The 26559-nt window shown below is 35.6% G+C and overlaps 1 protein-coding gene across 1 annotated transcript in view; it reads right to left on the bottom strand.

The window, feature by feature from the left end:
* MIPOL1 (mirror-image polydactyly 1) overlaps positions 1-26559 on the bottom strand; it is a 182898-nt gene that overhangs the window by 99919 nt on the left and 56420 nt on the right. Inside the window, exons 8-10 of the mRNA XM_059474474.1 lie at positions 17231-17360; positions 13389-13422; positions 12959-13129 (exon numbers count right to left, since the gene is read on the bottom strand). Of these exons, the coding sequence (XP_059330457.1) occupies positions 12959-13129; positions 13389-13422; positions 17231-17360 (335 nt within the window). The remainder of the gene's footprint in view (positions 1-12958; positions 13130-13388; positions 13423-17230; positions 17361-26559) is intronic.

Genomic DNA, 26559 nt, shown 5'->3' with positions numbered 1-26559 from the left:
TACATGAAAACCAAGACCTAAATACCCTACTGACTACCTGAAATAATTTCTACCATGGTTAAGGACTAAGAAGTACTGCAAGAAAGGTCACCAAGAAGCAAGTCAAAGCATCCGAATATTAAAATATTATTCTGATCTTATTTTATTTATGGTCTTAGCATGCATTTTCCAAATTAATGCAAATCCCACATACTCATTTGCCAGGCAGCTTTGGTCAAGGATTATGTGTTACTAATGGATGGAACACAAATTTCAGAAAGACATAAACTATATTTTTAAATAACTTTAAAAAAGAAATTTAATTCTCCTCCTTTTTTGCTGAAAGAAGGAAACATAAGTCTTCCCTCTCCAAGTTCCTTAGCTTCTCCCTCCTTCAAATGCAACATCTTTGTTCCCTTCTTTTGCATGGCAGAATGTACACCCAACGTACACTCTAATTCACAGTTCTTGTCTTGGCCTGAATAAGGTTCACTTCACTACACCACTTCATCTTTTGTCTACATTTTTACTTCATCTTTTTACCATACATACGCTCTTTATTACATGATTTGTCTTTAATTATACTCATAAATAATTATGTTGTAACTTTTCGTAAACACTGACTACTCACTTTTTCCAACACTCAAATCAAATTAGTACATAGCAGTTTCTTGCTTTGTGGGGTGACAAATTAACATACAAAGTTTAAGAATCTTAATCAACTAGCAAGATCGTGTCAGAACTGGGATTACTACACCCCAAACCTTTGCTTTATTGACCTGACCAAATGACATGGAGCTATAGCTTCATGTGGCCACATGTTGTGCTGGTTCCTCAGAACGGTCAGCACCATTACAACCAAGTGGCCTGTGGCCAAGAGACAGCTTGTCAAACACACCATGACAGAAAGCTGACAATTGCTTTTGTTTACAGCCTTTCCCTCACCCTCACTTAATAATCTGCAGTGCTGGCACTCAAACAATGTATATAGTAGAACAGAGGCAGTGGAAATGTGGAAGCTGCATGAAAAGGAGAAATTTTAGAAACATTCACTGCCTAATTTTCCAACTAGATCTAGAAATTAGGAATCTGATTTCCAGATATAGGCAAGGCACTCAGCTGCAGACTGAGATTATGTTTTTAGAAATACAACCTTGTTTAATTGAATGTAACCAATATTAGTTGACAAGAAAACAAAATTTGGTAAGCAATCTGTCATTCTAATGAGTTGGTTTTCAAATAATCTTCAATGGATTTTTGTAAAATCCATATGCAAACAAGGCTATTGCTGAAACATTAAGTTGGCATTTACTGCACAAAAGGACAGGAATACTTCTGGTCCATCTTTAAATATCATCACATTTTTCAAGAAAACAGTACCATGGATCACTGTATAGATGACAGAGTTTTAAAACCTTTTTATTCTGCTATTTATTCTGTTATTGCAGGTGTATCTTGTAGTAGATACTGTCTGTTTGTCCTGGTAAATTTCATACTCTCAATTGAGCCATCAGTTGCTTAAGTAGCAGTTCTTTAATATTTTCTGGTGCATAATATGTCCACACAAAACTTGTTAAACATGTAATAATAGCTACTTTAAACTAGAGATTATTACAAACGAAAACAACAAGTCGGTAGGTGGAAACACAAACTTGTGCAGGTAAGTCAGAGACAACAGGCACTTTTCAAATAAATCATCCCAATCTGTAGTATTTGTTCTTTTTCCATGGATTTTTAGGAAACTTGAATACTGAAGGACATAACTATAAGAAAGCAATATTAATGGCAGTGTTTTAACTAAGTATAAGGGTGAAAATGAAGAAACTAATTAAAAATCGTCAAATGTTATTGTGAAAACACTTTCTGTCTCATTAATACAAAGTAATAGCAAATAGAGCTAGGTAACAGAAAATACATAAATTGTATTCTAGATAGCTTTTATAGGTTTTTTATATGCACTAAAAAGTGGAATGAAAATAATTTTAAAAAATCAAGAAATTAATCAGCTTTGCACGAAGTTTAAATAAATCATACATAGAACACAAAGGCATCCCACAAAGAAAGATTTAAGAAAGTAAACCAAAGCTCTGCAAAACTAAAACAAACCCACACATTTAGAAATTATATATTTCTGAGCTTTGGTAATACAGAGAAATGCCTGTATGATTTTGGTACATGAATAAGACTTTGCAAACATTAAATAGCGTTGAATCTGAAGATACTATCTTTGTAACAAAATTTAGCTTTAGCTTCATTAAGGTGTTTTGTAGATATCAGTGTAACTAGATACCCAAATAGATGCACCTTCTCAAGTGGGCTGATTCTGCAGCTTTGAATAACAGTCACCTAAAAGCTTTCAGATATGTTACTGAAACGCAAGAAATGCTTAAACCTAAAATCATCTGCCTTTGACCTGTGCAATTATCAACACTGCTCTCATCCCGCAACTCCATTCTTCATGTACAGGGGATAGGACACCCTGAGGGGAGAAAAAAATTAAGAAAAACACAAAGACAGAAGAATGTTATGAGAACATTCTAAGACAGAAGAATGTTATGAGAACATCTAAAAGCAAAGTGATAGGCCTGCTTGCCAAAACAAACGAAACGGGTAAAATGCATGACTACTTCTGAGAAGAGTAGAGACACCATACAAGACACCATACAAGACATAAGGAGAACATGTAAGGACTGACACAGCCGCTGGCTGGCCCAACAGTAGAAGGCCAGCTGATGGAATGATTTAGCATAAGGTATTAACCATAATTTTGGTGTTTCCTCTTAAAGGCTGGCTGCATGCTCTCCTTTTCACAGTGAGTCTTTCAAGACTTGTTTTTCAGACTAAGATTCTGTTGAAGTCCTAACACTCTGATTGTGAACAGAAGCCCAGTCAATGAGGCTGAAAGAATGCCTGTAGATTAAGAAAGAAAAATTTTGTCTTAAAGATGAAGGAATTAAACTCAAAGAGAGACCTGGTGCTCACTCCCATACTGAATACAAGACAGCAGATCACTTTGAGAAAAAAATTAGTGAAAACTATTGTTTCCTAACATTGCTTGGATCTGTAATACCATCTCAGAAATAAGAAAATCCTCATCATAATTATAACAAGACTTGAAAGAAATTTTATCTATTGGTGAAAAGTCATCTCAAGAGACAATGAGGAGCAAAGTGTTCATAGCCATTCTTTTGACAGAGAGCTTTACACTCTATTTTGCGGTTTCTCTAATCTTTGATAATACTTCTGCAGATAGCAGAGAAAGATGTTACAGCTAATTAAGAAATAAGCAACAGCATAACTGAAATATGACCAATTACTGATGCACAAATGTCATTATATATATATATAAACTTATATTTACATATTTATAGGTAGTAATTAATAAATAATAGGTAATGTTAAAATTGCTCTCTCTCAAAAGATAGTTATCAATTCTGTTATTAACAATATAACATGCACATTCATAAGCATTACTGCATCAATATTTTAAACTAATTAAATACTTCGTAGTTAGACACTTGCGTTCTGTATTTCTGATAACAACTCCAGAACTGCAAAAAGTTGTCATACTTGTATGATTTAATATGTTCTTCATCTGTGATAATTTTTCTTTTGTTATAGCTACAAGTATACTTTTTACATAGTCACAGCTTCTTAAGGGCCTTTACACATTTCTACGTATTTGTATCGTGTAATTTAAAGATGCATTTTCAATACAAAAGTAAACTATAAACCAAAATCATATTTTGTGCTTCATATTTAACAGCAAATTAAAAACATGACTGTAAAAAATGACACCAAACATTAACACAGAACACATTAATAAGTTCCCTTACTAGAGCATCTTACAATCACAAGCAGACTACATGCAATAGGAAAGCCTGTCCTTCATTTGCAATAGAGGGTAATGGAAGCTAAATTTTTCTTGTTCTCAAGCAACTCAGCTTGAAAAATAATTAACAGTGAATAAACAGAACATGGAAAAGAGGCTAAATCCTAGATACTCACAATCTGAAGCACGAAATAGTAAAGCCATACAACAAACAAATGTAGGCATACTTGGTGAACCAGACAAAGATAAGTTAATGCTACTGTGAAATCTCTCTTTCATAAAGAGAATATTGATAGATTTTCTTGTTCCTTTTCTTCTTGTCAGGATCACTATACACTTTAAAGCAGAATATGTAAAATAATTTCATCAAGCCTAAGGACTTGGAAAATTGATTAACAGCTTCACAACCAAAAATAAAGGTCATGATATTCAGACCAAGCCAAGAGAGAAAACTACCATTTTGGTAATTGTTACCTGATTATTTAAAATTGTTGAAAATGTAGAAAAAATAGAACTATCAAAAACATTTTTAAGTCCCAAATTTCTTTTTATTCTGCTATTGTAATCATGGTATTACAGGTGTACCTTTTAGTACATACTGCCTGTGTGTCCTGATAAAGGACAAAAGAAAAGGAAGAAATGGAACTAACAAAAACATCTTTAAGTCCCAAATTTCAGTCCCAATCATCTACAATTCTGTTGAAAATCAATAATCAGCTTGTCATCATCATAGTAATTTTTCCTTATATACTCTGTTACTGGCAGACCTTAGCTGCCTTACTCATCTCCTCTCTTTACAGCTTAGCACACATGCTGAATCATAAGGATGACTGTGGAGGGTATTGCAGTGCTGGAAGAGAGGTCAATATTCCACCTCAGGGACTCTGGAAATAAAAATAAATTAAGTCAACAAAAAGTGGCTCTATTCATTCTTCTTAGCTCCACATCCCACAACACTCTTAGTCAATTACTGACTTTGTACAAGTGGCACAATAAGCAATATAGTTTGCCCGCTATTCTTTGAAGATTTCTCCACTGTACAAATGAAATCCAAACTTTTCATTCTGTGTATTACTTTATTTTCAATTTATGCTACTAGTTTGAAACCTATTTCTCCTTGAAGGGACCACGTTCATTTACATCTTGACGACAGGACAAAAATTGGCGCCAGAAAAGTGTGCATACAAAAGTCTAATAATTTTCAAAGGAAAAAGTCTGAACATAACCATACTAGAATATTTTCTCCAAGAACATTTAAGCTTTTACTTCCCTATTTATTTTAATAAATCTCATTCTCTTTCTTAAAATTATCTCACTTTTATCCTTAATTTCATGTAATGCACAATTTACATGCTACTTAGCACTTTCTCTGCACCATGGAGTGCTATCAGAGAAAAAAAACTGGATTACTTTTTTTATTTAAGCAAACTCAAAGATGCTTCAAACTAGGAATTCACCTAGTGCATTCTGACACAAATGGTATTCAGTCCAAAGGTCTTGACTACAATTAATCTGACAAAAAGACCCAGACAAACAAAACACCCATAACCAAACCAAACCAAACCCCTCCCCATTCTGGAAAGGGGTTATAGTGGATGTAAGATGCTGAGAACTACTTTGTACTCCAGATCCACCACTTTCTAATTCACACTACTTGCTAATACAGACATAATAAAACACAAAATTGCCACTTACGAACACTAAAGAAGGGTCAAGGTAGGAGGAGCAAGTGAACATGTAGGCCAGGCATATTAGCCTTTTCAGACTCCAGATTAATGATAAAAATGAAACACAAAATATTCCTTGTTGATTATCAAAAGAATTCTTATGCAAACTCATCCGCATATCCAAAATAACAAAGTAATTTTGCATTAAGTTTCCTTAGAAGGTTGACTAAGGAAACCAGCTTTTCATACAAAGCACACAGTTCTGGGTGAGTTTCTTTCCAACGTTTAAGAAAATCCAACATTTTATCCAACAAGTAACCAAAGCAAAATCAGATTCAACGTTCAGTACCTAACTTGAAACTGTGAAGTGTTAAGTATCATGGAAAACCTACTTAAGGTACCTCTACCAGAGTTCTGGTACCTACAGACCTTATTGCATGCAGAGTTTTTGTACCTATAAATGTCATTGCATGCACAGTGATACTCTTCAGAGGGAAAACTGTTTGAATTCTGCTTTTATAACATTGGAAGTTTCCTCTATGCATTGCTGCTACTGAAACAGGTGATCAATAAGCATACAAAACATTTTTCCTCTCTTTCGTCCTAGGGTTTTGACATTAAATATTTAAATTAATTCCAGAAATTGGCTTGAAAGTCTAAGCTGTATGAATATAAAGCTTAGCCCATGATAGATGAGTCAAACAGCAATTAATAGAACACACTTGCATACTAATTTACTGCCATTTTCAAAGGGGTGAGGAGTTTCTAGCTACTGAAGAGAGGATGAATGTTCAACTGGAAATTCATTAAAGTTTACAATTAAAGATATCAAGCTTGATCATGCCCTCAAATACTATGCAGACATGTATTTTCTGAATTCTGCACAACACACTGTTTGCAGAGGAACAACAGGTGATTTAACAATGCAAACAATGATGTGTCTCCAGGCATCATTCAGTCAAAACCTTATGGCAGCAAAAAGAAGAAATGCAGTATCAATTAAAATTTTGCTTCTAAAGCTCAAAAAGAAAAACCATAATCCCTGTCTTCAAGGAAACACTTCATTAACATTTACATATTTACTCACACTTAGCATTCATGGACTAAATACAAAAGTTCAGTATAACAGCTCCTCAGGGTAATTTCCTTCAGATTCTCCTCTCTCTCCATTAATGACCTACCATCTGACCCGCACTTCAAGAAGTATTAACTCAAAAAATACAAGACTTCATGCAACCAAAGACTCACTGAAGTCTAAACTAAGGAATAAATTGCAAAATACTTGCTTTCACTAATGAAATTCCAACTCCAGTGAAACCAAAGAGTTTCATTCTCTATTAACAGATACCTGCCTACAGAGAAATCACAACCTCTGCTACTTCGGCATGAGAGACAAACTGACACAGACAGTTAAGGGACACTACAAACACAGATTTGTAGTGTTCCAGATTTGTAGTGTCCCTAAACCTTCTCCTACTATCCTGTTTGAACACCTCACCACTCAGTAGATTTCTTAATGCTTTGTAAACTGTGAATTACATACTCTGATCAAATTAAACAGAGCACTATTGCAAAAGATTAAACAGGCATTATTTTTGGGTGGACATTCTACACAAATCAGAAAACCCATGCAAGAAATCAAGTTTGGCCAGTTTCTTCTCTAGTTAGGTCTCCAGTGAACTGAAATTCCTACCTCAGAGGCAAAAAATACTTCACGATCTCCTAAATGTAGCCAAATATTTAATGGCGTTTTCTCCTGGAAAATATTCATGCTAAAGCCAGCACAAATACACCCAAGGTAGAGAGTCAGAGCACACCTAATCATCTTGGAAAGTAAAGCATTATTACATATTTTCAAACTGGGTTTGTTTTTTGAAAAACTAAGTAGCCAAGTAGTGAAGAACAGGCCCTTTTCTGAGATGCAAAAGATTTCCAATGCTCTTCAGCATCATGCAGGATAGTTTTACTCCACATGTCCCAAATACAGCAATCATGGCTTGGTTTGGCGTTTGGGGAGATTCACTTGGTTTATTCTGAGAGGGAGCAAAGAAAACATGGATTTAACCATGTTCAGTATAACATGGACTTCCTAAAACATGAATTTGGTCAAACTTTCAATGGATTATATTTATTTAAGTACAGAGGAAATGAAATGTGACATTTTAAAGCACTGTTGCAGTGAAATGCAATAGACTAAAACTAATATTGCTTATCAAAACCACTGCTCATATAACTTTTCTTTTTTGTGATTTCCCTTCAGGATGCCTTTTAGTCAGCATTACCTCCAAAGAAGAGACATCTCTGAGGTTTACCTGAGGCCACTGATGTGAATCCCAATCAGACTGACAACTATTTAATCAACTCCTCTTTCTTTACTCCCCCAGTCACTGTGCAATTTTTAATGTTAAATCTCAAATTATTTTTCTTTTTTAATCTACTCTATATCTTATTCCATATCCGCTTCACTTTCTCTCAGGACTTGGACTAAATTCACAGGGCAAAAAGGGGTATCTTGCAGACAGAGGTCCTCTCTCTGTTCAGCCATCCTGCTGACAAGCAATTTTCCCATGCCCATTCATCAGCTACCTCTCAGAGAAAAGGATGCAAATGGGAACAACATCAACTTGCTGTTGCCTTCCCAAAGGAAACTAGCCATTAGTGAACAAGCATGGTTCTTGGATCCTCAAAGTACAATAAACATTCCCTTTACTTTCACTTTCCTCCTGAAATAAGTTTATGACCAAAATCATCAACAACAGTATCCAACAGCAGCTGCCTGGTTCATAAACAACTATGCATACTGCATCCTACTTCTTCTTTTCCTGTTCCCAAATAAGTGTGGCAAATGGAAAAGTAGGGTAAGCACCTTGAGAGAGTAGGTAGGGGGATACTGTCAGATACGCTCCTGCCAGCCAAGAACTTGATTAGCATCCTTAATCAAGAAGTGCCAAAGGGTACCAAAACACAGAGTATAAAACCAGACCTCTAATTAAAAGTACAAAAGCCCCATCCCACACTGTGGTTTGGTTTGCAAAGGGATCACCTCTGTCCCAAGAGTCATGAGGCATTGTAACCTGTCACCTGAGTATTCCCCTATTAAGGGTCCAAGATTTGTAAATATTTTGTTTTCATTTATATTTCTTGTTTTCACATTTCATACAACTCTTGGACTTACTACCTCAGTAAGACCTGTTCACTCCAGTGCTGAGAATGCCTTAATGCTCTGTAAGTCACAGGCAACACAGAGTTCTTCCTTTTACATTACTTGGTGTAAAAGGAAGAAAATTACTTTAGCAGAACAAAAACAAAAAAAAAGAAAAACTAGCAAGAAGCTGACTAGTTCTAAGTACGGACATTTATCAGTTATTAGTCATTAGTCGAAACTGATAGTGATGGGAAGTCAAGCACAGTGCATCTCGTCATTGTTTTCAATGATGATAAAGTGCTGCCTGCTGCCAAGCAGCGCCTCAAAATGGAGAAGGATTCTTTAACTTGCTTCAGATGAGCAACTGGGTGCCTGCCAATTTTTTACATGAACAGTCATAAGCATGTTCCTGCACAGCAGGATGTGGTCAAACTATTCAAAGCTGTAAAACCAGGTTTGCTTGCCAGTTACGCTATTGCTTCGAGATCAGTGTACTAGAGGTAATACTTTGCCAGCCATGAAACCACTGCTATTTCTTAAAAGCAAATTATATATATCTCTTTAATATTTAAAACTCTGTATAGAAATGACTGTTACCAATTAAAAACCTCCCACATTTACAGAATTAGTTAGGACTGGAAACATATCAAACACACAATTTCCTAATCTCTTAATGAGCTTTAAAAAATCACTTCCTTCAAGCTGTACCAATTAAAAGGTCCCCTTTCTTGTCTAAACCAGAAGAAAAGTAATTGTAATGACTTACTCAAGTCTTTGGCTGCCAACCCTGTAATGATATTAACATTCCTGTCCACAAGGTGTGATGTGGCTGATAGGTTGCTGAGACACTGTACTGCATTGCCTCCTGCTGGAAATCACTTCTTTAGAGTATTTTATGAGGATCACACAATGTGACTATGCCATATGGAATCTCTACTAAGTGTCTGTCACTCACTGGATTACTCAAGCAAGAGAGATTTCTCAAGAAAGGTAAAACTGCATTATGATCACCTGGACAAACAATTTTTTTCCTTGAATGAGTTAAGACAAAACTGAATGTTACAGACAAGAAAATGATGTTTTATTTCTTTCAGAGGATCAGTCATAAAACACACTGTAGATCCTCAGTATCACACAATATCTGTTCACTAACAAACATATCTTAGCAAATACAACCAAACTGTTGAGTTTGTTTTTTTAAGGGGGTTGATACAGAAGATGGATGTCAATGTTTAGACATGCTTTAGTTGTTTGTTTATTATTCACTTGAAAATACATACTAAAAGTAGTATCAAATATTTGAGTTTATACCATTTCATTTGTTTTCACACATACAAAAAGTAGTTTGCATATTTGCTCAGCAATCTAGTGAAAAGATCTGAGATTACATACACTTGCACAGCTCAATACAGTGAGAGAAGTGCCTCAATCTGCTTCCTAGTAAGAAGCAATGCTCACACTGGAAAACTCAAAAAATACACAGAGGTTCTTGGATGTTACAGGTAGAAAAAACATTTTTATGGCCTTTCCAAGACATGGACAGTGTTCTTCATTTTTTGAAGAATAAAGGAATTCAAATAAAATCTAAACAGAAGAATCACAACAAGCTAATCATTGAGTATGCTGCAACTGCAGTCCAACTAAATGCAGCTCAGTAGTACAGCTACGAAAAAAAGCATGATGAAACTGAATTTAAAGGACTAGTTGGAAGTAATCTGTATTTACCTGGTCATAGGAAACGCATAGTTTAAACAATGTCCATTCTCTGAAAATGTACTTTATTCCTCACTTGAAATCAAAGCAATGTGTTTAGGCTGTGAAGGTTTTCACATTATTGTTTCTTACCCAGAAAAATCAGAAATCCCGTGAGTTAACCCTCAAAAGCTAGACACTACATAGGCTCACTGTGCTCAATTGCCAAATGCCAGGCTATCGTGAAGGAAATCACAGCAAAAAGCAATAGATGCAGCTTCACTAAACACAGTCAGCCCAGACTCTTGTTATTGTGTAGGTGGCTGTCCATCATATGGAACCAGCTCTGGTGGTCACTCAAATGACTTTGCTGTCTCCAGCTCCACACAACAGCAACCAGGAACAAAGCAACACCATGTCTCATGAAACATTCAACCTCCATTGCCCAGTGACCCCTGAACTTTACAAATGCATTTTCCAGAGGACAGACACAGTATGCTAATGGCTTACTCTATTCCTGCTTCTTCTCAACCTGCTCTCAATTCTCTCCTTCATATTTGATGTCACTTCCACAAAAAGAAAAAGATTTTAACTTGCATTGTTATGAATGCCTGAGACAACCCCAGATCTAACTTCCAATAATTTGCATTTGTTATGCTAAGCATATACATCCCCTGAATTATATCTAGTCCCTTTGTGGTCTAATGTAGAATCCCTCTCCTATTGTTCTTGCTGTTAGCACTGTAATAACTACTGCTATTGCAATGTTAACAAAAGACTACTAATAATTCAAGTACGGGATGAATTCCCAAGGAATCATAAAGTGAGAAACACAGGTTGAAAAGGTAGCTTCAATTCCAAGGACCTATTTTCTAGATTCAACAGTAACAGCTGTAAAAGCATCACATATTTGAAAACACACGATGAATAGTTTTATTAACAATTAATTTAAAACAATGGTGCTATAAATGGCTAGTGGTATCATACATCTTCATTTTGTGAGGATTTATTATTCTATTAATTTGTTTTTTCAGCTGCAGTATCTAGTTAACATTACCTGTGCTTTTTGCTGATATGGCTAAAGATGGCTTTGCTAGCGGTGACACTTGAGCCATTACTATCCAAAATTATTATCTTTATTAATTTTTAAGCTGATTACTTGAAAATATTACTCCATAAACAGGCAGCTTAAAATCAATTAAATTAAAACGTGTATTAAAATGACTGACAATGAAATTCTTCTTTAACATTGATAGAAGTTTCATGGTCCAAGTATGCCTGAAAGTCCACTTCAGCAAAGAACCAAAACTGAAATAATAGTTGCTGAAAGCTTTCCTGTTACAAGATGCTCACTTTTCAAATGCCCTGTGCAAGAAGAACATAAACTTTTGGAAGGACTTTTGGACAATTCCCAGCACCTGTGCTGGGAAACATCCCAGCAATATTATTATAAAAAGAAAAAAATAGACTCAGAAAGTAAAATACCACCAATAATACATTAAGAGTTTTTGCAATACATACTCTTGACAGACACAAAAAATATTCTAAGCACCAGGCAGATGGGGCTTTCAAGGTTAAAGTAAGAGAATGTAAAAAGTGAGTGAAAAAGCATGAAAATTACAGTGTTTGTAGAGGGAGAACTTTTATCACAGGACTTATCAATAGAATATAAATTCAATTAACATTATTGATATCATTAAAGATCACAAACCTGACTTTAAATTAGTTACATATGGGCCAACTTTGGTTACTTACATTAAAAATCAAAATTTTCAATATTGGAAGAGTCAGATTAAATTTGTTGCCTGGCATAAGGGGCTTCATACAGTCTAAGATCTTTTCTCAGGAGATATATTCCCTACTTGGTCTGTTCCTCCTTACAACTCTTTATTGAGTTAAAAATGCATTAAAAACGGTCGGTAAAAAACCTAAACTCAAACCAAAGTACTGACAAAAACTCTTCCGTGAGATGAAAAATGCAAGGAAACTCTCTTTATGATGAAGAGAATGAAGACAATTACTGTTCTGTCAAAATAGGAAATTGCAGGCAATGAGTGATCTGAGCAGAAGAAAGAACCCCGATTCTTTCAAGTCACATAGTAGATGGGTAAGACTTTGAGAGTCAAGGACCACATGCTGATTTTTATCTCCTGCACGTAAGGCAACAAAGGGAGGAATTGCTTGCATTGTTGCATGTGGTACTGTTACCTTCCTTTAATGTATATTTTTGCTACTTGCAAACCTTTATAAATCTTTTCGTCCCAGTTAACTGTCATCCAATGCATTTCACCAATACAGCACACTTCAAAACTAAGCCCTAAATAGCTTTTTAGATTGGTCAACTCACTGAAAATCATTTTGTTTAGAAAGAAGACAGAGAGTAATGAAGTGCAAAAAATGCAAATATAACTTTTCTCAGGAAACACAGTGATGCCATTTTAATGGACACTACTACCATGAAGAAAAAGTTGATTAGTAATCAGACATTTACTACAAGGGCTCTCATTTGAGATTTTCAAGAGAGAAAAGTAAACAAAATAGTTTTCTTCCCCAAAAGTAAACTAACCCCTGCCCCCCTCCAAGAAAAAAAAGAACAAAAAAAGAAATTTTCTACGGAGTGATAATATACGTGTAGAGACTTACTTGAGATAAAGCAGCATCCCGTTGCTCTATTACTGCATTCATTTCCTCAGCTATTATTTTCTTTTTACGTTCTTTGGTCCTGTGTATTCGGTTCAGAATTATAGCTCCATTCTTCAGTATATCTATCCCTGTGTCTGCATTGTTTATTCTGTTCAGTAATTCCTGTAATGTCTACCAACAGCATTATATGTTAGTCAGACATGAAGTTTTAATATATTTTATTTAATATAGGGTTTTAATTAATAGGCACATGTGAATTGTAAATTGACTGAGTGAAGTTATTGAATTTTCATATTGCAGCAAAGATGTACATTATTAGTGTGTCAATTCTTCTTTTTCCCACATCTTAGTTCTTGAAACCCACTCAATTGAACTTAAGCCTCTAAGATATAAGACTGACATCAAGAAATCTCCTCAGAGAATGGCTTACCATGTCATTTTCTTCAGGGTTAATATTTTCTAGCCTAGAAAAAAGGGACACAGAAAGCCTGATCAGTAGCATTTCCTTAGTGCAGCAAAATGAGTTCGCTTTTTAAATCTTTAGAACCTCAAGTAATTTCATTCTACTAGTCTTTAGAGTCAACCATGACACTGAACATATTAAAGTGCCACCTGCTCGACTCCATCTTTCAATAATGCTCCATATCTTCAGCACTGACTTCAGACTGTTAAGTTATTAATGTTTACTGCTATATATGACTACAAGGATCAATTGTTCATATGTGCTTAGATGAAAAAAGTTCCCCAGTGATAGAAATGACTGATGCTTTTATTTTATTTATTTCTGGGCTTACAACTTTTACATGCTGGGTTTTTTTTTTGTTGTTTTTATTGCACCCCAAATGAAACGGAACATGGCTTTTGTTGATAGGGTTTTTTTTTTTTAATTTTTAAGGAATTCTTTTTCCACCTCTTTCTTCCAAAATGAGGGAAAAATCCTGGTTGAAGTAACTTTAAAAATATTTTGATTTTATATCTTGCATAAAATAGGAAGCTAAGCAAATTCTCTGCAAGGCCCCTATTTAATTCTGGAACAAACCTGCCTGCATTTTCCTCCCTTTCTATTTCAATAGAACATATATTGACCTGTCAAATACAAAGATGATATGAGGAATTTAGTCATACAGCATTGAATACTGGCTGTGTAAAAGTAGTAAGTGATAGCACAAAAATCTAATAAATGGGATAGTACACATTTTATTTTATCTAAGGTTAGTTAAATGGGCAGAGATCTTTCTTCTAGAAAAATGAGCATATTAAAGTTACCTTACCACTCCACTGCTACTTACTTAATGGTGACTTCTACTAAAAGTAGCCTATGATATTTTAGGACAGATACAGTACTATTAAACATCTTCTACACAGCAACACTTCAGCAGTGCTGTGACAGGCACTGCTCCAAAGCCATGATTTCAGCTAAAACACATTATAGAACACTTGACAGCAAGCTACCACATTTTCCATTAGTTTTGCAGATAACAGTACATAAGACATAGTAAATCAACAAGTACAAAAAATTTTAAATTAAAAAGAAATATTTCAGAATATACTATCAGTGTATATTTCAGAATATACTATCACTGTTATATTTACATGGCATTCAGAAGCAGTAACTACTCCAACATATTCACTCAGCATCAGAACTAAACAAAATAAAGTAAAAGCTAACCTTTGCTGGGTTTGACTTTATTCATAAAGTAACACAAATAATAAAATAACAAACATAATAGTATTAATTATTATATTATTATAATAAATTCTCATAGCTGGATCCTTGGCCCAGCTTTAAGGTCCTACTTTAAGATCCTGTTTAAGATCCTGCTTTAGGTTTTTACATTGTTCTAAGTACCACTTCATGTGGGACTTAAAAATGGATCTCCAGCTAGTTTATATTCACAATGAAAAGAACAGTATTTGTCAAAGTAAATTGGCAGGACTGACCCAGCTCCTCCAGAGGACTTCTACGCTGCTAAAAGTGTGGGTCAACAAAACCACCCAGCCAACCAACAGGCTGGGTAAGCAAGATACCTTAGGGAGAAATGGGAGTGGAAAAAAGAACATGAACTTCTGCCATAAGCATACCTTCAGCATATAACTGCCACAAGGGATCTATCTGTAGGTATACAAACATCTCCTTAGGTGACAATATTTTTAAAAAAGTAGCATCCAGAGCTGTGTAATTGCCCTGGTAACTCTCCCTGTGCTGTGCATAGACAATGAATGAAAGCATTATGATTTTAAACAGCAGTAATCAAGGATTCCTCCTCTCCCACTTCTAAACACATTCTGATAACATAACCCCTAGAGCCAACAGGCCTGAAAGAATTTTAGTTGTTACAGTTAAATAATTACAATAGAACTGCTCCAGCTGCTAATTTAAAGAAAGAATTAAAGCATTTGATAAAGGTTGGCTGGCTGTTCAATATTGCACTCTTGTAAAGTTCTCTGATTGGAGTAAGTCCAAAGCAGATGGGAAGAGTGACTTGTGCTCTAAAACTTGATGAGTGTGGCACAAGTAGCCAATGTTCTTTATAAAAACCCCAAACCTCTATGTGCTCCACGTCTCAGACAGGGAACTTGACCGTTTGAACAACCACCATAAGGAAGGAAGAAACTATCAAGGGTGGTAGTTAGAAAAGAAAGCTCATGTTCTCCACAGGGAAATCTCTTAAACCAGTTCTGAGACTGTGAATGGCATCAGGGTATCAGACCTCTCTATAAAGCATGGGAAAGAACACCCAAGTGGATGACAGCTAGTACAACTGCTGTTCTCTAAATGATAGCAATAAAATGTAATAGCTTGGCTTCAAACTACCAGTCAAGGGAGTTACTGATTCTCCTGGGAACAAGTACTACTTTGGCATTACCAGTGTTTCCAGTGTCTTCTGCAATTACATGTTTTTGAGGAAGGTACTATGCATGTTCTCTGAGAAATGGAGTTTCTTCTCTTTTCTCATACTTTTGCACAGAACTAAGTCAGTTTACAAGAACATGAGTGAAGCAGACAGAAGGGGTTGAAGGGAAAACAAGTGAAGGTGTTCTGAGGGATTCATGTGTATCAAGAACTGCCACTCACGTGTCTGTGGATTCCACTGCAGAGAAAGCAGCAATATGCCAGAAACCCAAGTCATTGACCAAGTTTGTTGACCAGAATAATTAATTTTCTGCATTACTTGAGAGCTTTAAGATCAAAGATCTTGAGTTTATGCTAACTGTTTATATACAGGATCATGTGATGTTTGAAGCCATACAAAACTTTCTTTACTCTTGGAACATACAAGACTACTCTATTAACTTGTAAATTCTACAGAGTAATGGTGGACAAACTATGTGCAGATTATTGAAATTAATTTAGATAATATTGTCTGGCCTGAACTATAACAATACTCAAAAGAAGATGACTGGTTTTCTGCCTGAAACAGGAATGTTCTTAGCAGAATCAATTAATTAAAACATCATTGCCTTTCATTTAGTAAACTAATAACTGCACCTTTTCAGTCTCCTGCCATGGAAAGCTTGTTTCTTTGTACTTCCCCTGGGAGAAAAGTAAGAGAAATTTCTCAGCCACTCTAGTCTTTGTGGGACTAACAAAGATGATCACCAAGATCATCACAAATCAGATGGCCAGGGATTGTATGGAGAAGCAAACTGTAGCTTCAAAGCTACCTATATCCCAAGGGAGAAAGAAACCACTCTTTATAATTTTCCCCTTAGTTCTGTTTAACATATGATTGCCTATTTCTGTTGAGTTAAACTGGCATACATAAAAATCTGTGAACTATTAATTGTACCCTTATTACCTTATAAACTGCTCCTACACTAAAGATAGGGAAAAAACCCATATATTTTTACTGTGTCACCCATATAATTAGTAGAAATTTTGCTGAAGGAATTGTCTAGTGGGCTTAAAGGCTTGATTGATTTCCTATATGTTGCATCTTTTGACTGACATTCTGGTACTCTGTGTCAAAAGATCCCTATAAAATGTCACATTCATCTTATTTCTCCCTCAATAAATCAATACTGAAGCTTTAGATTATATTTTTAATTTTTGTGATCAAAATTATTCACCTTCTCTCAGTCTCCAGAGAAAAATAGGGTTTTATAAAACAGCAAACAAATTAACCAATAACACAGTAAGACTAGCCCCAGTCTATTTCATTGCATGGATAATAATGTCTTAAGTTTTCCTATAACCACTGTTGAGCAGCTTATGACTGTCACAGAGTGACACAACAGCCTTTTTACATGGTGCAGGAAATGTATACTTACTCTTTGAGAGACTCTTCTAAACGCTGCACTCGCAGAAATGCTTCATCTCTCTCTTCATTGGCTAACCTAAGCCTTGCCATGACAGCCTCATCACGTTCCCGTTGAGCAGAATAAACTTCTTCCACCAGAGCTGCAAAAGTGTGTTCAACAAACAAGTTTGACAGGGAAAAGCACTATTAGATGCACTTATGTTGGCCTTTGCCACCCCCTCCTAAAATCAACACTTCTCCAATGACCTTGGATTATTCTGCATAAAGTCTATATTGCTTCTTAGACACAACACTAAATTGCTGTTAATTGTTACACTCAATACTTTAAGGTATTAAATAAATCTATGTGTTTTCAAATTCACCCCTATAAAATCTAACAGGGAAAGAAAGTGATTTGCTGGGCGTTCTGAATACTTGCTTAATGGAAAAGTAATTCTTAAAGCTCAGAATCATATAAGACACTAGCAAGTTTCTTCTAGGACACTGAGTTAAAAGTAATCACACATTAAAACTATTACCATCAGACCGCTTCCTATCAGGGTGGCACAGTGATATTAAAAATTCTAATATTTTTATAGTCTATCTCTGGTATCACAAGAGTGGCACAGCTGGCATGTCTCCTTCTCTGCCAAGCCTTTACTTTATTGTGTAATATACTGTTATATTATCTGTTACAGCATACATGGACCTTAGAGCATTAGGTACCAATAAACTAAGATTTACTGTCTATCCTTAGGAGCAAACTAACACCTTCAAGTCATTCCTCATCCTGAGCTTACATTTTCTCCCTGCCTCTCCCCTGTCAATATGTCTAACACCATCTCTGGCACACTGCCAGAATCCTTACCCCGACCCTGCCTCCACTAAAATCTTTATTCATACTTTCATCATTTCCCCCTGCAATACTGCAAATCTCTCCTCACAGTCATCATAAAACCATGCATTCAAAATGTCTAGAGACTTTCAGGATGCTGTAAGACTGCTGTCACTCCAAGACAGAGTTCTATATTCTCTCTCACTGAAACCTCAAAAAACTCAGCTGAGGTCTATAGGTTCCTGAATTCTCCATTCTCCTTGGCCCTTCTAGTCTGTCAAACTGGAGTATAGCCATAGTCTCCTAACATAGTGTTTTTCAAATTTTGATGTTTCTTTCTCAAGAACTTTCTCTATTAAGGCATTGCTGCTGGGCTTCCTTACTCCCTTCAGAACTATCTGCTCCTCCCTCAACCACTGCTTAAGTCATTACAATCTCAAAGAAAGTCTTCCTCCCTCTTTACTTCCTCCCTTCTACTACAAGTCTAGAGCTTTTGTCCCTCCATTCTTACCTAATTGAGATCAACTTTTTGGCCTTTATTTGTTATTTTACTCTTACTTCACCTCTGTACATATTGCACAAAAAACTTCATAGTGGAATATATAATGAAACATTATATTTGTCTTCACAGAATGAAACAATAGAAACACAGTAGCACATTTTTGTACCAACTATATTACTGGCACAAAATACATTTTATCAGTACCAAGAAAAAAGGAATCTTGTCCTCAAGCTGGGGAGCAGACTGTCACTGAGGAGTAAGGAAGCATTTTTTGCAAGCCTAGCAAAACGTTGCAGGCTAACAGCCCATTACACAAAATCAGACAGGGAAAGGCTAAATATTAATTGTGAAAGTCCAGTCCTTCCCCCTCAGAGGAGCCACAAGCCACGTCATCAGGTCAGAGCTGTAACAGTTATGTCCCAACAACAACACCAAAAGAAATTCAGCACTGGAAGCACAGATTTTGAAATGTACGCAAAAATTAACAAACACTGATTAAATTCTCTTTAATCCAGAAGAAGGGTGTTTTTTTTCCTTGAAGATCTATTTCCCCTGTTTGCAAAAAGAAAACTTTGCCTGATGTGGAATGGAAAAACTAAGGACTAAGGCAGCTGTAACATTGCGTTTGCACTGGCTGGTATCCAGCAATAAGTTTACAGCACTTGCAGAGAATGCATCTGATATCTGCAAAAGTAGGTGGCTCAGCAAGGACAAGAAAAAAAACATAGGAGGTAACCTAGGCTGTGCATTTCAGCTCACCAGACTTCCATTTCAATTGCTGAGATCTGTGATGGCAGGGAAACTAGTGCCAGAGCAATGACTGCCTGGGTGAACTACAGTGCAACTGCTATGTCCTGACTGGATCTGGAATACACAGGCAGCTTGACTCTCTATGGTAATTATTACCTATCAGTACCTAAATATATTTGTTTGCTATGGCTTCTCCAGTAAATTATGTCAGTGTATCTAGCATCATAAACAGAGACACTTCACAGAGAATTCTTTCCATAAAGCTGCAAGTGGAAACACTATGCAATTTTCACCTTGAAAACAACTGCTGCAATGAACTGAAAGTTGTCTAAAATAACTGAAGATTTGGCACTTATTACTATTCTGAGGTTAATTATTTTCCAGTTTAGCTAACTTCTTTCTGGCCTGTTCAAGTGCACCACTTCTGTCAGACCTTAGAACACCCTCACCTCAGCATGAAACCCCACAGTTTGTTGACTCCTGCAATGGATTTTGAATGTACACGTACACATAGAGCGACTGTCTTTTGGCATATCTCAGTCCCTCTCTACATAAATATGGCCAGTGGTAATAATGACTATACAGGCTTTTAAAAGACAGATTTTTTTCTTCTTTGTCATTAAACCAAAGTAATGTACACGTAACAGTATGAAAGCATTCAGAAAAAAAGATTTTTCAAGTTATTTAAGCATCCTGCTTATCTGAAATCTTACCACCCCTGACAGCAGCTCAGATGCTAATTGCCTTTGAACAGTGAACCCTTCCCCCACCCAAAAGTCTATTACAAAACACTGTCTTTTAACCAGCAGCTACGAAAAGTACTTTATTGAGCAATTCTTTCTTGTTGTTTTCTTATCCTTCCACTAAAGTAAAGCATTGGTGTAAATATCCCACAGACCAGATCCACAAACTGCATTAAAAAATTCTATATAATTCATGTAAATTCTATATATTATATATATATATATATATATATAAAATTCATGTCACTTCTATGTCATTCTATATCAATTAAAAGTGTCTGGTTTTTAGTTCTGTTTCTTAAAAGCAATATTGCAAGTTTAATTCTAAAACAGATTAGGGAAAATGTAGAAAACCATGTAAGATGCTTGCATAGTAATCTAAATTTAAAAAAAAAAAAAGATACTTAGATACATGGCATATTAATACAACATAGCAATACTGACACTGCCAAAAGAAGTTACTTATTTAAAAATACTTAAAGACCTCATCTAGCTCATTTTAATGGTCTGTGGATGACTAAGTCACCTGATCTCTTCACCAGCCAAAGCTGAATTCAGTTTTGATGGTTTTGTTACCCAGTGGCTATACATTTCTGACTCCTATTTAACATTTTTTAAATTCCTTTTTTCCTACTCTAGGGAATATTATGACAGTCACACGACTGCAGGTAGTCTGAACATTCCCCATTTACACTGAGCTATGGATGAGTCACCAAGTAGAAGTTCAGGACTGTAAGGACCACAGCATGCTTGAAATAAGTGAAATGCATACACATTTAGGTCTCAATGCAGCAGCAAAGCAAAACATTTTGTGCCATATCTAGGAAAACAAGTGATGTATAAGCTTGTCCAGTTAGAGTCTATGAAAGAGTGACATGACATTCTTTCATATTAGAAAGAGTAAAAATTATCCAGATTATCATCCCTATGCTTCTTTAAAATGTGAGGTGAAAAATGATTAATACCAAGTCACCCTTCTAAATTCCATTCAAGATATGACATATCCAGCAAAATTCTAACTCCATACTGCTACACTGCCTGATCCAAAGAGAAAACAGATCCAGCTACTTTTTCACCAACTGCTCTGGTCACCATTACAAGGTTTTCCTTGGAGACCTTCTAGTGGCATACCAGCCACCCCTATCCTTTCCATCTTGAAGCCTGACCAAGAAGAAACACAAATTTGTACAAAATTCATATTTCAGGTAAGAAAATGACACACAGAAATGCAGTATGAATAGTCTAGTATTAAGCTAAAATGAATTGTGTCATTTACTAAGACATATATATATATATACACATATCTATAATGGAATTCAAGAGTTAAAATATTTTAATCCCAGAGAACTGAATTAAGAAAAAAGGATTATTTTCCCATGCTTGCAAATATTGTAGTATATAAAAGTACAGCACTTTTAGTTTAGTTGTATAAACTTAATTTTTTAAATATTTTAATAACATCTTTCTCCTTGTAACTAAACTCCCTGCATACTCTAAAAGAGCTCTTTATTTTAAAAGAATCATTATGCTAAACTCATCAATTCTAAAACATTTTTAGTTTTTAGTAAAGAAAACAATTGTAAACAGAGAGCTTTTGTAAGGTAGATAGCTATTACAAAGTTCACTTAGAAAATCAATATAGCATTTTAGCTGGAATTTGCTCATTAAACACCCACAGCTCTAATGCAAATTATGATGGAATGAATAAAGCAAATACATATGCTTCTTTCTTTTTATTAAATGTAAAATCTACTGTTAATTGCATCTGGTATGTCATATAAACTTTTCTCCTTAACTATTAAATGGAAGCTTTTACAAAAGTCATTAGAGATTCTCTTTCTTTGACTTGTATAAATTTCAATATTTGTTCAGTAAAGGTTCACAGCAGTTAAATTACATTAACAAATATTATTAGCTACTATGTAAGCCAACTAAGTAAAATACTTATATTGCAGGTAAAACAAATCAATGGGTGTTTACAATAATATTTGGATATGTCCATTTTTAAACAAGCTTATCAAATATCATGTAATTCTTAGTCAAATGAGAGAGACTCAAAGTAGATTTTTTTATCCCAAATACTCAAATTTGTTTAGTAAGCTAATTGTTTTCTAATATGGGCAAAAGTAAATATGAAGAAGATGAACCATACCAAGTATGAGTTTACTGAGTCAAAGCAGTGTACATATTTTCTTAGTTGAACCTGATTCTTTTGGCAAACTTATCTCCTATACTTTTTAAACCACCTTTAAAACAGCAGTAATGAGAAGGTGTGCTGGAAATCATTCTAGTTTAAACAGTGTTTCATGATTTTCCAAACATGGAACTTTGGGGGAAGCAAGGAAAGCACAAGTCCCAGGATAAAAGTCTGTTTGCTTATTTCCTAGAGGTCATCTGCGTAAATAAAATAAACTGAGTAAGAGAGGCAAAAGAGGAAAACGTTGGGACTAAAAACAGAAATCACTTATTTATGGCAGCAGAAATCACTTTTTAAAATTACTCATAAAAAAAGTAAAATTAGAATACAGGCCAAGTCTTCTAAAGAAAATATGAGATCACTACACACAGCGCTACTGTATTTCAGAAGATACAGTAAATATTATTACACTACAATAACTGATTTTCAATATAAGTAAGTTTTACATATATATTAAATTTTATTTGACTGTATGGATATATGCATGTTCTCCTTGCAGAAATACAAACCTGTATGTATTTTTCATCCACTTAAATTAGAAATCAAAATCCTCTGAGATTTCCTTCTATTAAATTTAATGACTGTGCTCACAACTCCTAAATAAGTCAATCTTATCATAGACAAATAAAGAAAAAAACCCCTGCATTGCCATGAAAGCCTTTAAAATGTGTCATTAATTGGTCTCTGCTTATACATGTTACAAAATGCAGATAATCCCCAGAAATGTTCAAATTCTAAAGCACTTACAAAGTTCTTATTCAGGTTAATGGCAAACTATCAGGAGCTCCAGGGCTCACTGTCAACTTAAAAATAGTGTTGACATTTTCTATTACGAAACAGATAACTTAAGTTTCTAGCTTTTTTTGAAAGCTACCATTCATTTACTTTCAGTTATGACGTACAACTGAAAAACTAAAAGTAAAATAGTGATAAGAAGATCATAGGAAAAATACTGAAGTGTTTTCACCAGTCTGTACCAGGAGTTATAGACTAAAAGTAATTTACACCTAAATGTGACTTTATAGATAAAGCAATCTGAACAAACACTGATAGAACACACTGACTTCTTTATTGCTTTGTGTTTGTTGTATGTATTTAGTGCATAGCATTCATCTGCTCCTACATTTCCAACGCTATAAAAAGAGTGTCCTTAAAAAAAGGCTAAAGTTGTTTAGTGGCAGCTCTGCATAGGGTTTTCTTTATGTACTCAGATCACAGTTCAATTAAAAAAAATAAAGTGGAAAAGAATAGGAGACAGCATTATACACAGACCCCAAGGCAGTTCTTGTGAAAGCCAATCCCTGTACAATACTTAAGCCTCTGCCTCTAACACACTAAACACAGCTGACTTCAAAATTTAAACCATAATGCTGTTAAACGTTTTTCTTCAGTGGGTAATTGCTGATGCCTGAATATTTATTTTTAGGGGGGAAATATAAACATTGCATTAAAGTTTGCAAGTTATAATTTGTCACATTAAAGGAAAGTTTTGTAACACCCCAAGAAGTAGATCATTTACAGAACTTTTTATTCCTGAATAAAACCCAATTCTTAATGCTCACCTAGCACTTGTGTGGAAGAAAGGACAGACTAGTCATAAAAAATGAAGAAGAAACTGGCTTGCTTTTTACATACAATTTCCACAGATAAATAGCTCAGTAATTGACATTTTAATCTATGCCAACTCATCATATAATGTACTTCAAAGAGCTGTATGCAACTTTTTGACAACCAACAATTCTGACAATCTGAAGGTAAAATCATATAATTTCAAATTAAGCTGTTAAAAATTAAGCCAAGAATTTCCCAGTCACGATGCCCCCACCTTGTGGTTTTTTTCTGTTCTTTAGATGGATTGTTTACCTTCCCATATAGAGGATTCAAATCATGCAGCTATTTTCAAAATTGTGTTATTTATCAGGAAATATTTTGAAAATATATTCAGGAACTAGTATTCATAATGAAGCATTTAATAGGACAAACCCCCTAAGAGTTATACGGACTAATTATGTAAATAAATTATGCACAGAAAACTGGTTTAGGGAAGTATATGCATTACCTTCTTAAACTGTAAAATATCATCCATATTTAGGTTTATAAATATGAGAGTTGGGAACTACTGAGTTCTCTTGGCTAAAGCCCAATATTGGCCTTATTTCAGTTTAATTGGAAGAGGATCTTGAATTCATCTTCTCCATGAGATATCAGGAACCTGGATTTCTGTTTGTACCAAAGGTTAATAAGAAATGTGTCTGCAAAAGTCAAACAGCATTAAATACCAAAAACTGATTATTATTCTGCAGGAGTTGTTCTGTCATTCATAATCTCTCCATGCTCCAACCTTCCACAGCTAATCTTTAATGGATGACATGCAGGAAAGAAAAATAACATCTAAAAAGGGACTCTAAAGTGAGCTTTGAAGAAATGGAAAATACTTTTCTTCTGTGCTGAAAGTTATTGCCACCCAAAGTTTATTACTGGCAAGATTACTAATTTCCTCTCACTTTATGGATATTAAATCAAATTAACTCTAAACTAACAGCCACTTGGATATTTGCTTTTACTTTTGCTATTAAATCTATGGCATATGCATATTCAGTAATTATTTTTGAAGTTAATTTAGAAAACTTCAAATAATGTTCATTAATATTTCACAGAATCACAGAATCACAGAAATTCAAGGCTGGAAGAGACCTATAAGATCGTCAAGTCCAACCCATGTTCTAACACCTCAACTAGATCATGGCAGCAAGTGCCACATCCAGTCTTTTTTTGAACTCTTCAAGGGATGATGACTCCACCACCTCACTGGGTAGATGATTCCAGTATCTGACTACTCTTTCTGTAAAACACTTCCTTCTTAATTCTAACTTGCATCTCCCTTGGTGCAGCTTGAGACTGTGTCCTCTTGTTCTATCTGTTGTCGCCCGGAGAAAGAGACCGACCCCCAGCTCACCACAGCCACCCTTCAGGAAGTTGTAGAGAGCAATGAGGTCGCCCCTGAGTCTCCTTTTCTCCAGGCTGAACAACCCCAGCTCCCTCAGCCGTTCTTCATATGGCTTGTGCTCCAAGCCCCTCACCAGCCTCGTTGCTCTCCTTTGGACACGCTCAAGCAACTCAACGTCCCTCCTAAAGTGAGGGGCCCAGAACTGGACGCAATACTCCAGGTGAGGCCTCACCAGTGCTGAGTACAGGGGAAGAATGACCTCCCTGCTCCTGCTGGCCACACCGTTCCTGATACTGGCCAGGATGGCATTGGCCCTCTTGGCTACCTGGGCACACTGCTGGCTCATATTCAATCGACTGTCAACCAGCACCCCCAGGTCCCTTTCCACCTGGGCACTATCCAGCCATTCCTTCCCCAGCTTATATCGGTACAGGGGGTTATTGTGGCCGAAGTGCAGGACTCGGCACTTGGACTTATTGAACTTCATCCCATTTGATTCTGCCCATGCATCCAACCATTCCAAATCTCTCTGCAGAGCCCTACGTCCCTCAAGCAGATCTACACATGTTCCCAATTTAGTGTTATCAGCAAATTTACTAATAAAAGACTCTAAGCCCTCATCCATGTCGTCAATAAAAATATTGAACAGAACTGGCCCCAACACAGACCCCTGAGGGACACCACTGGTGACTGGTCGCCAGCTGGATGTGACACCATTCACCACCACTCTCTGGGCCCGGGCATCCAGCCAGTTCTGAACCCAGCAAAGGGTATTCCTGTCCACACCATATTCAAGAATTCCAAAATACCACGAATCACAACATTTTCATAAAAACAGACCTGAAATAGGGACTTCATTATAGGTATATTGCCCTAGTTTCCAAGAGACTGAAAGTTGTATGATATATACCACCATGTTAGAAGTACTGCTTTCCTCTTTTTCCACACTGTATTTCCTATCATTACCTTGGTGTTTCAGAGAGCATCTACAGTTCTCAGGTAATAAAAATGGTGTGAAACCCCTAACAGAGCTGGACTCAACCTTGCTGAGCTGATGTTGATTTAAGAAAGTATTAAATTTTGGTAACATTATTATTAAGATACTGGCATAAAAAAAAACCAACTCATGGAACATCTGTTGCTACAGAAAGATTTAAGCATAAGTATTTTTATTTTATTTTTGTTCAGAATTATTGTTAGTCTCAATATATACTCTGATAGCAAAAAAAATATTCCAAGAGCTCCAGTTCTGATGTCAACTATCTTATCTTGCTGCAGTAATGGCACTGTGAGAACAGGGCTTTGATATTTTTTCCAGTCTATTACTACTATGCTCTATAACTTTCCCTTACACTCTACCAGCTCCTTCCTCTATAAGTTCACATA

The sequence above is a fragment of the Ammospiza nelsoni genome, chromosome 6 (genome assembly GCF_027579445.1).
Source record: "Ammospiza nelsoni isolate bAmmNel1 chromosome 6, bAmmNel1.pri, whole genome shotgun sequence".
Lineage (NCBI taxonomy): Eukaryota > Metazoa > Chordata > Aves > Passeriformes > Passerellidae > Ammospiza > Ammospiza nelsoni.
The sequence above is the reverse complement of the archived record's forward strand: the minus strand, read 5'-3'. Positions and strand labels throughout refer to the sequence as shown.